The 11,444-nt window shown below is 41.3% G+C and overlaps 1 protein-coding gene across 7 annotated transcripts in view; it reads right to left on the bottom strand.

The window, feature by feature from the left end:
* Positions 1-8,256, bottom strand: part of rols (zinc-RING finger and ankyrin repeat domain-containing protein rolling pebbles) — a 158,942-nt gene extending 150,686 nt beyond the window's left edge. For 4 of the 7 annotated variants that reach the window (XM_076176478.1, XM_076176479.1, XM_076176480.1 and 1 more), the window contains exon 1: positions 7,780-8,255. In XM_076176478.1, coding sequence (XP_076032593.1) covers positions 7,780-7,831 — 52 coding nt within the window. In that variant the 5' untranslated portion in view covers positions 7,832-8,255. Of the gene's footprint in view, positions 1-7,779 lie in introns of all 7 variants that reach the window. The other 3 variants (XM_076176471.1, XM_076176477.1, XM_076176474.1) reach the window with 1 other exon arrangement.
* Between the last annotated feature and the right edge of the window lie 3,188 nt (positions 8,257-11,444).

The raw sequence follows: 11,444 nt of genomic DNA, 5'->3' as shown, positions 1-11,444 counted from the left end.
CGTCACAACACTTCCACTAAAGAGTTTCTATCAACCACTGCTTGTTATTGAAATGAAGTGACCTCACTCGTTTCCTCATCACTCTTATACGCTACAGAGGGCATTCCCCAGACACGAATGAAATAGCCTGTCACCAGCCAGACCAAAAGGAAATGTACCATCAGGTACAGAAGAACCCACTCGAGACTCTTAACGGAGCTATAACTACACTTGAAGACAAGCACGGATCTAGAGTCTCGTTAAAAAAATTCTAGAAAAATTTAAACACTACAGAAGGCACATTACAGGGTGGTCCAAATGTCTTGTTACCCTTGCCAATAGAGGTACAAGTATTACAGTAATACAAAATACATGTCCTGAGTTCAGTTTATCTACTGTAAGAACAACAGAACGAAATAAGAACACTGGGACAAAATGTTCCCCATCGCAGTATTGCCATCTTCGGAGGAGCTGATTGGCCGAATCTTTCAGTGACGTCATGTCGCACAACCCCCGTTATGCTCTTCTTGCCTAAGTAATGCACACGATCATGTGCCCATACAAGCAGCCTGAACACAGGACATGCATTTTGTATTACTGTACTATTTGTACCTCTATTGGCAGGGGTAACACCACATTCGAACCACCCTGTATAATAAGAACAAAGTCCAAGACTTATGAAACCTGCACCTTACTCTTGTAATAATCTATCACCAGATAGCCTTCCCCACAGGAGGGAATTCTAATTCTCATTAATCTCAAAAATCTAACTCATAAATATACTTCTTGGCACGGAGGCCAGGCATATATCAGTACCTGCACCAACAAGACGATAAGATTACTTGCATCTAAGGATGTAAACATCCACATATCCACCCAACCACCTACAGGGAGGGAACCTTGGAGAGCCAACCACTAAATGACACCCATCCATCCACTCTGGCACCAACAACGCAACAATTCTCATCGCATTAGTGAGACTTGATGTCCTTCGAATGTTGATCAGTCAACTCCATCCCACAACCCCCCAAAATCACATTCAAACACATCCACGCCTTCATTATTGCAACGGCAGAGACGCTACCGTTTCTGTGATCACATGCATCTCATGTTACCGACTGTTACCAGCGTGCTTTCCACCAACTATTTCCTTCCTGTCCACGTATAAGAACACAAGAACGTAAGAATGAAGGAGACTGCAAGAGACCATAAGGCCTACACTAAGCAGTTCCATGTCCATTACCGCCTATCATCAACATCCATAAAGTTGTTTAACCTTTTCTTAAAACAACCGATAGTTTCAGCGCTCACTACGTGATTACTAAGGGAGCTATCCTTGTACATGAAAGCAAGCACAGGGTAGGATGTTGGGGGCCATGCAAATAGCGTACACACGAAAGACATATCCCAACAATCATGACAAAATAAACATCTTTAAATTCCTTTTCAAACCTATGCGTGCCCGTACTGTACTTCAGAGACCAGACGCTATATTCTACCTGACGTCAAACGATTTTATTCAGCTGAAGGAGAGGTGGGACTTCCAGGTGAGATATGACTTCAGGTTTCTTCGTTTCAGCCCAACTAGAACCGTGCTCCACTCTAAATATTTTATTCTGTCTGTCACCAGATGATTTCATTTCGCTGCGGGGACACCGAAAGAGGTACTGCTTGTCGTATCTTTATCACTCGGAAAGAAAACAAACACTGAGTATATAAGTCCAGGAAGAGTGAGAGGCACAAACACACAATTTATCTTCAGCTTGACTGTTTTGGTCACTGCATTCCCCTCCCGAAATAGTCCCACTTAATCTCGCCTACTTCTTGTTCCCTGACGGCATACACACACTCAGAGTCTAGACGTTGTGTTTATGTAGTTCTGTTTAGCTCGGACGAGCAAAACTGAGTACTATTTATTACCTTCGACAAGGTTACATTTACGACATGCTTGTTTTGTTTGTTAGCAACTTTTACACAAAAAGTTATGAACTTTTTTTTTTCTTTTTGAGTGATGAAGTATGGCTCGTATAAATACCATAAGGATTTTGAAGGTGATCGAGATAACAAATCCGGATTCAAGATTTTCTTTCAACACCTTGGAGAAATTTTGCGGTCTTCGAGTACTTCTAGTTAATAAAAGTATCGACCTCGATAAGCATGCGCCAAAGCACATTACAAAGGATTACAAAGGCGGAGCATACCGACAGGAGACCTTTTGGTCCATAACTAGGTCGGATGTGAAAAAATACATAAGAAAAAAAAATAGATAAAAGAAAATAAAAATTATAATAACAAATGATAATAAATAAAATAAATAATACATAGGTATAGTTAAATGATAAATAAACAGGTAAATAGTAAATAATAATAAACTAACAAATAAATAATAAATGGAAATCAAGCAAATAATAAATACACACATAAACAACAAAAAGGCATAAAATACAGCCACAAGCCGTCACAGACAGGTCACCGTAGTAGAACAAGTTTAATGACAGTTTGACGACACAACAACACATAAATAGACGCAAAGGCGTACAACAAATCTGACTGATCGATCTACCGATCGTAAATGAACCGGTTATCTATTCATTTTGTTAGCCCAAAGGGTCCAGTGCAGGACCGTCGGACTACCCCCGACCCGGTGAGCAGTCAACAACTGAAGTGGGATGGGAATGAATGGGTAATTGGACCATGGCTTCTGATCGCGGGGGTCGAGAATCGTCTCGCTCTCGAAATTTTCCAAATTTTCTTCATTACCTCCTCTTCCTTTTCCTCAATGATATCCTTTTCTTTCTCTTTGTTCCCCCTCTTCCTCCTCCTCCTTGTCCCCTTCTTCCTCCTCCTCCTCTTCCTCCTCCCTTGGCCCAGTCATCCTGTTACCACAAACATACCAAGCACATAACCTATCTGCATGCGACATGCACGAGTGCAACCAGAAAGATACACACACACACACACACACACAAACGCACACAAATCGACTCAAATTTGTCTCCCAGGCCGCAACAGGGTGACTTCAACCACAAGCTTTCCAGTCCCAGAACAAAGGAAGAAGAAGAGGAAGAAGAAAAAAAACAAAAAACAAAAAAAAAACATAAACACTGGCAACCGACAGGACCCGACCAGGACAACAAAAGGGTCCACGGGTGCCGCATCGACCACAAGGTCTCAGCGAATCGACCACAGCGTCTACTTGATATTCAAAGCGGTGTGGCCCCGGTCGAGCAGGAAGGTGTGGGGGGGGGGGAGCACCTCCAAAGCACAACCTACCACAGGTTGCAGCGGTCACAACCTCCAAGAAACTCTTCCTCCTCCTCCTCCTTCTGCTCCTACTCAATGCAACCTATGACTCTGAGGGAGCAACCTGCACATCCATAAATCTTCGCACGCAACCTGGGTCTTCGAAAGATCTCAAGCACAACCTGGGACTCGTATTATCGCAACCTGTCTACGAGGAGTTGTTCAGTTCTTCTGTTTGGGAGTGGGGGGGACGCAAGATTTACAATGTGGGAGTTTCTTGGTGTGAGGAGTTTTTATAGATTCTTTTTTTTAGTAGATAGTGTCTCCACTTCAATAGTGAGTCATAATCGTTTCGACAGGCGGGTCACCTGTTGCTTGGCCTGACATCATCTGCCTTAGACTTCGACAAAATAAAACACATTTCTTCCTCTTCTTTGTTTCACTTTCACCGTCTATCTATTCGTTATCATTCAGTATTAATATACTCATTCATTATTGAACATCACTTAATCGTCATTATTATTATTATTATTCATTTTCGACTGTTACCCAATGTCACCCAGTGTAACCCAAAAACGGGTCACAACTGGACCCGCAGAAGTTGACCCAGCCTGACCTGACTTGACCTGTCTACTGACCTCACCCAAAGAACAAAAGCCAAGATGACGTCAGAGAAGTTTAGTTCAGGTTAATAAAATCGCCTGACGACCGCCCACGGGGCTCAACCACCGCTTTCAGGAAGATCACCTGAACATTCTAAAATCGTAGACCAATGACCGGATACTTTTAGCTGAATAAAATCGTCTGGCAACACGAATTAAATCAAGAGTCATATCTGTTATAACAGGGGTTGGGTTCCAACTACTTTGAAGGGATCACGTGTTAGGTAATTGTTATTTTTGTTCCCTGTTTGGTTTGGAGGAAATACGATCCAACCCGACCGTGGGAAGTCAAAGAACATGACCTGTTCAGTGACATTGTAGGGCTCACAACGTGTATGGCAAGCTGTTGCTATGGTCGACAGTGACAAAGGTAGATGGGTAGATAGATGGATAGATACTAAGATTAAAAAATATATATATAAATAGGTAGAAAGGTAGGTATTCATATGTGCATGCATGCATACTTGATATATATATATAAATACGTGTATATATATATATATATATGTGTGTGTGTGTGTGTGTGTGCATTATATATATATATATATATGCGTGTGTGTGTGTGTGTGTGTGTGTGTGTTTATGTGTCTCTGTGTGTGTACTTATATAGAGATAAAAAACAAAACAAAAAAAAACCGCGTGGTCCCAGGTCGATATCACACACTAGTCTACGGACGGGCACTGTCCTCGGTCGTGGTAGAGTGGAGAGCCCAGCCGCTAACCCCACCTCCTACTCCCCCCCGGTCCCCTCCCGTCACCCTGCCCAGACTTAACGTCAACATAACAATTTACATACAATAATACATGCACGCGTACATATATAGCGTATTTATATTTTTCGCTATCGTTAACACATTTACTCTCATTCATAGAGCATAAGAATGGAAGAGACTGCAAGAGACCATAAGGCCTACACTAGGCAGTTCCATGTCCAATACCACTAATCGTTTAAATCCATAAAGTTAGCTATCTCTTTCTCTTTGTGTTTGTGTGTGTGTGTGTGTGTGTGTGTGCGTGTTTCACCATGGTCTTGGATCAGGTGTTGGACTCGTGATCGACAGTTATTAACCTCCCGGATAAGAGCTCGAGCTCGTATGACCGATCTATGGGTAACACTGTGTGTATGTGTGTTTGTCTCCCTAAGTTGAATGCCAAGAGACAAAAAAAAAAAACTCTTTTTCTTCTACTTCAAATCCACTCAAAGTTCATTTGTCTTGAACTCACTGATGCTCTGGATGAAGTAGCTCACTCTATCAGAGACTACGTGGCCAATCACCGCGTGGCACCAGAAACTAAGAACAAAGTTCTCAATATCAAGTTTACTTCAATTACAGTCAGGTACATTTGCACCATCTGTGAGGCGTGGATGTTGGTCGCACCAAACCACGGCACACAAGACCCAGCCCCAGCATGTGTGGACGCGTGTATATTTACATATACATGCACGCACAAACGCACACTCCCTTATTACATATATATACGTATGTGTGTATACAGTACACGCACACATACATTATATAAATATATATATATATATATATTTATATATATATATATATATATATATTCGTAAAGAGCTAGAGTCCAGGATTTGTTTTTTGGAGACACGGTTCGAGACGTAGGAATAAACTTCAAACGATGAGTCCAGTTTATGCTTTCTCAAAAATAAATAGGTAAATAGAGAAATGAATATATTAGATAAAAATAAAACAAAGCAATATATATATATATATATATATATATGTATATATATATACATGGTGATACACTTTGACAGGTATGTAGAGGGTGAGGGAAGACACGAGTCTTGCTTCATGTTTATTTCTGACAAGTTTTCTCTGAAGATGTCCTTGTGCAAAAGTAGCCAGGAATAAACTCAGACCAAGATTAGTGCTTCCTTCACACACCTGCGAACGCACACACACCTGTCTATATATATATATATATACTGTATATATATATATATACACACGTGTGTGTGTGTGTACGTATATGTATGTCTGTATGTACTGTGTCATGTATATATGTATATCTATGTATATGTATGTACGTACCTATATGTATGTCTGTATGCACAGTATGATATGCATATATGTGTATATATGTATGATATGTATATATACATATACGTACGTATATGTATGTCTGTATGTACAGTATGTTATGCATATACATGTATGTACGTATGTATATGTACGTATAAATACATATGTATGCAAGTATATACATGCGTGTGCGTGTGTGTGTGTGTGTTAGAGTGTGGTATGTTACAGGTGGGCTACCGACCAAGGGCTTCGCTCCTATTAAGGCTCTGAATCCCGTTCCGAGAGCCAAGGCTCCTCTATCTAGCCCGCAGACAGCGGCTATCTTATTTATAAACTATTCTGGCTGATGTCAGGCGATTCCATTCAGCTGACAGAGGGTTCATATTCATAGACTTTTGGGGGGTCATAGTAGAGATTATTATTGTCACCATTATTATTATTATTATTATTTTTGTGGTTGTCGTCAGGTGATTTTATTCAGTCAAGAGATGGCCTAAAAATATGACATCTTACTATGTTTGATGTGTCCTCCTTTCGTTCGAATTTGGAGAAATTTATTTGAAACCTCCAATGAATCATTCGAAACCTTCAAAGGAAGCCTTCAAAACCTTAAACGAATCTTTCAAAATTTTCAATGAATCCTAAAAAAAACTAATGAATCTTTCAAAGTCTTCAATGAAATTTCTAACGAAAATCTTCAATGAATCATCTAAAATATTCAATAAATCCTTCACAACTTTAAATGAATCTTTTAAATCTTTCAATGAATCCTTCGAAACATTCAATGAATCTTTCAAATCCTTCGAAACCTCCAATGAATCCTTCAAAACCTCAAATGAATCTTTTAAATTTGTCAATGAATCCTTCGAAACATTCAATGAATCTTTCAAGTCCTTCAATGAATCCTTCGAAACATTCAATGAATCTTTTAAATCCTTCAATGAATCCTTCGAAATCTCTAACTGATCCTTCACAATTTTCAACAAATCTTTCGGAATCTTCAATGAATCCACCAAAACCTTAAACAAATCCTTCAAAACCTTCAATGAATCCTTCGAAACCTTCAATAAATCCATCGAAACCTGTAATGAATCCATTGCAACTTTTCAAAGAATATTTCGAAGCCTTCATTGAATGTCTTGAAGCCTTCAAAACCTCCAGTGAATCCTAGGAGACCTCCAACGAGTAGTCTAGTCCCTCAAGGAAGAGTTCGCCACGAAAATTTCTTTTGAGGGACGCCAACTTTCACACCTTATCACAATTTGTCAACCTGAGCATAGATTTAACAACTCGATAAATAAAACAATCGAACATAAGAATGGAGGAGGTTGGAAGAGACCATAAGGCCTACACTAGTCAGTTCCATGTCCGTTACCATATTTTATCCTATCCATAAAATTATCTCATTTTCTCTTAAAAAGACAAAAAAAAATCCGAACTGACAAAATTCAAGTTTTTCGTCAAATTTTCTGAATTTGAAAAACGGCAAAACAACTTATCTTAGAATATTCTAGACCTCCCTAAGGACAATTCAACAAAGTGTCTAATAACCGCCTAGGTTTAACTTATCTTAGTTCCCCATTCAGTTTCTCAATGTATGACGAAAAGGTGATTTGACATTTGGAAATTCGAAATATAAAATATCTTAACCTAAGTCGTTTCTAATCAAACGAACTCGCTTAAGTGAACTAACCTTTGCTTATTTCTAGGTTTCCCTGTTCCTCACCTGAAAGAATCTTAGAACTTAGACGAAAAGGCACAACGACGAGTTACAACACTAAGAAAATAAAATACGAAACGAAATAAATTAAAAAATAAATTAATGAAACTCCAAAGACACTCTCACTCACCTTCATATTGCTGGGAAGGAGTTCTACTCCTTGTAAGAAAATCCTTGACCATCTTGATTACTTTGTATCCTTTACATGCGAACAGAGTCCCATAAGATACGAAGTCTCAGATAGGTGGGGTCGTTTGGGTTTGGAATGACTAGGCAGTACAGGACACTAACAACTACGAACTAACACAAAGGCAGTGCCAAGACTGGCACTGAACCTTTTGGAAAAATTCTTTCACGAGCAGTACTAAAATATACAAGTAATTTTTCTTTCCCTTTAAGTATATTATCCTCAGTGTCCTCAAACATGTATCATGGCGTAGGACCGTATATGCACTATTCTGGGATGCATCGTGATGCACTGATATTCACACCACAATCCAATCAAGTATATAAACACACACTTCACCGCTCTCTTTCTGGCTATCCATGACGCGGGGCCGGACGTCCTTACTTGTCAACGACACTACCTCGACTGAATCGCGAAATCCATTCAGGCAACGGGTATCTCGCTCCTGCCCGTGACGTCATCCAACAAGCTCCGCCCCTCTGTGGATTCGTCTGAGGGGTGGGAGGGACGGGGGAGGGGGTACGGGCCACGCAATAAGCGTACCGTGATGTTTTCTTCATTGAAAGGGAGAAAAAACAAATATTGTGGTAACAGTAGGATTTGAATGTGGCGAGGACACTTCAAGGAGGGGTCTCCCGTGGGATTCGGAGTGGGATGGAGCGGGAAGGATGACGAGATCCTTCAAAACATGAGGGTAGGGAACTTTCTCAATTGTCGACGTTAAGGGCGTCTCGGAGCGGAACCTGGGGAGGGAGTGAATGGTCGAAGACAATGCTCCACAACGGGGCGATCGATTTTGACGCCTTTGAAAGCCATGTCCCCCCGCGGCGCCAAACCAAAGACATTAATTTTTCTGTCGCCAACAGATTTTTTTTGGCCATATTTCGCCAGTGACGTCATACACGGAATGTCACTGACGAATAACTGGATTCACTTGATTATGTTTATTCTGTCTGTCGTTGGGATATTTTATTCATCTGAAGGGGAGGAGAGGTGAGAACTTGGGATCCTAATTGAGCCAGTAAGGAATTGAACTCAGACCTTTAGGCCACCGCCTAAGCGAGCTGGAACCTACTCCACCACAACCAAACCCACTACTACCACAGCCACCACTACCACCACAATCACCACCACAATCACCACCACTATCACTACCACCACTACCACTACCACACCACCACCACCACCACAGCCCCCATCAGGTTGGCCCTGGTGTCGTTGGACAATGGGGCTATTGTATGGGTGAACAACACCGATAGGGGGGGGGGTTGGATAGTGGCGGGGGGGAGGAGGAGGGTTGAAAGGGATAGAGGTGTCAAATTAGGAGTAATTGGGAAAGAAGGAAAGAAAAATGGAGACAAGAAAAAAATGGGGACATAAGAAAAAAAGACAATAAAAAAAAAGAAGGAAGGGAAGGAAGATAAAGACAATGTGTGTGTGTGTGTGTGTGTGTGTGTGTGTGTGTGTGTGTGTGTGTGTGTGTGTGTGTGTGTGTGTGTGTACGTGTGTATAAAAAAGAATTGGGAGAGCTGGCGACGTAGAAGAGGAATGTAGGGGAGGTGTTGGTGTAGCAGGAAGAGGAGGAGGAGGAGGAGGAGGAGGAGGAGGAAGAGGCTGGAGAAGTGGAAAGAGATAGGGAAGGTCCTTGTTCCAAGCCTCGTGCACTCTATTTTTTTTTCTTTTTTTGAGACCCACGTGAATTTTTGAGACCCACTTGCAGAGTCTCTCTCTCTCTCTCTCTCTCTCTTTCTCTCTGTCTCTCTCTCTCTCTTTGTTCACTCTCTTTGTTCTCTCTCTCTCTCTCTTTATTTTCTCTCTGATCTTTCTCTGTCTCTCTCTGCTCTCTCTCGCTCTTTGCTCTCTCTCTACTCTCTTGTTCTTTGCACTCTCTCTCACTCTTTGCTCTCTTTCTCTCTCTCTCATTGCTCTCTCTGTCTCTCTCTTTGCTCTCTCTGCAGACGTAAAAGAGGCACTGGTCCTGCCTCACCTCATGATACTAAAGAGCCTTGGCGTGCCTCGGAGATGAATAAAATCATCTGGCGGCAGTCAGGGCAGGAGGAAACGTGCCACCCGGTGCGAAAGGAACAAAACCTTAAGCATATTTACACTTTAAGGCGGATTCTCACTATTTAATGTCAAGAAAGATGACCCTAAAAAATCTAAAAAAGAATAAATAAATAAATAAATAAGTAAATGAATAAAATAAATAAAAAATTGGATATACTTTTTTAATGATCTTTATTTTTTGTTTTTTTTTAATTATATGATGTGGTCAATTCAACAGGAATATCAACAGTTTCAATTCGGTTACGTCATTTCATTGGGATTTTGGCCAACTGCGTCACTGAATTGAAGGGGTTAATCTGCAACACAATCTACATTCTTTATTTTACCTTATTTCATTTCATCTTATTTATTTATTTATTTCTTTTTATCTTTATTTTTTTTATTTGGTCAACCTGCAACACAATCTACATTCTTTATTTTATTTTATTTTATTTAATCTTATTTATTTTTCATTTATTTGTTTTTGTTTATTTTTTATTTATTTATTTATCTATTTATTTATTTATTTATTTATTCATTATTGTTTTTTGAAGACAAATAAATCCCTACTTAGACGATACCAAGAAGTAGGAATGCCCCAGTGGTGGAGGGAGGGGGGGAGGGAGGGAGGGAGGGAGGGAGGGGAAGGGAGGGAGAGGGGGAGGGGGGAGGTGGGCACACGAGAACAAGCACTGACAAAAACACAACATAGCATTTCCAAGGATACTGTGCGGAGTCACATAAGAAGAAGGTCAGAAAAGGAGGAGGATAACGAGGAGGAGGAGGAGGAGAACGAAGAGTAGGAGGAGGAGGAATACGAGGAGGATGTGAAAGAAGAGAGGAGGATAACGAGGAGGAGGAGGAGGAGGAAGAGGAGGACGAAGAAGAGCAGGATGAGGATAACGAGGAGGAGGAGGAGGAAGAGGAGGCGGAGGAGGAGGACGAGGAAGAGGAGGACGAAGGAGGAATACGAAGGAGGATGTGAAAGAGGAGGAGATAGAGGGAGGAGTGAGTAGAATGAGAGATGGATGTGAAGGAGGAGGAAGACGGAGGAGGAGGAGGAGGAGAAGGAGAAGGAGGAGGAAGAGGCAGAGGAATAGAAGGGAAGGGAAAAGGAGGAAAAGGAAAGGGGAGGAGGGGACGAGGAAGAGGAAGAGGAGGAAGAGGAGAAGGAAGTGGAGGTCAAGAAGAGGGATGAGGATAAGGAGTAGGAGGTAGAAGAGGAGGAGGAAGAGAAGGATGGGGAGGAGAAGGAAGTGGAAGAAAAGGAGGAGGAGGAGGAGGAGGAGGAGGAGGAGGAGGAGGAGGAGGAGGAGGAGGAAGTGGAAGAAGATGAGGGGGAGGAGGAGGAGGAGGAAGTGGAGACGGTGAATATTTTTTTTCTTTTTTGGGGGGTTCGGAGAGCCAGGGCACGTGGCGGTCACTGTTAGCCTGACACAAACATAAAAACAAGAACTAAAGGTTAAAGTGATAAGTTTTACTTCAACATGAATTTCCTCCCTCTCTCTATCTCTTTATCTCTCTCTTTCTCTCTATCTATCTATCCCTCTCTTTCTCATTAT

Source organism: Oratosquilla oratoria, chromosome 39 (genome assembly GCF_046742065.1).
Source record: "Oratosquilla oratoria isolate Oo_2021 chromosome 39, ASM4674206v1, whole genome shotgun sequence".
NCBI lineage: Eukaryota > Metazoa > Arthropoda > Malacostraca > Stomatopoda > Squillidae > Oratosquilla > Oratosquilla oratoria.
Note: the sequence above shows the minus strand (reverse complement) of the source record. Positions and strands in the feature narration are given on the sequence as shown.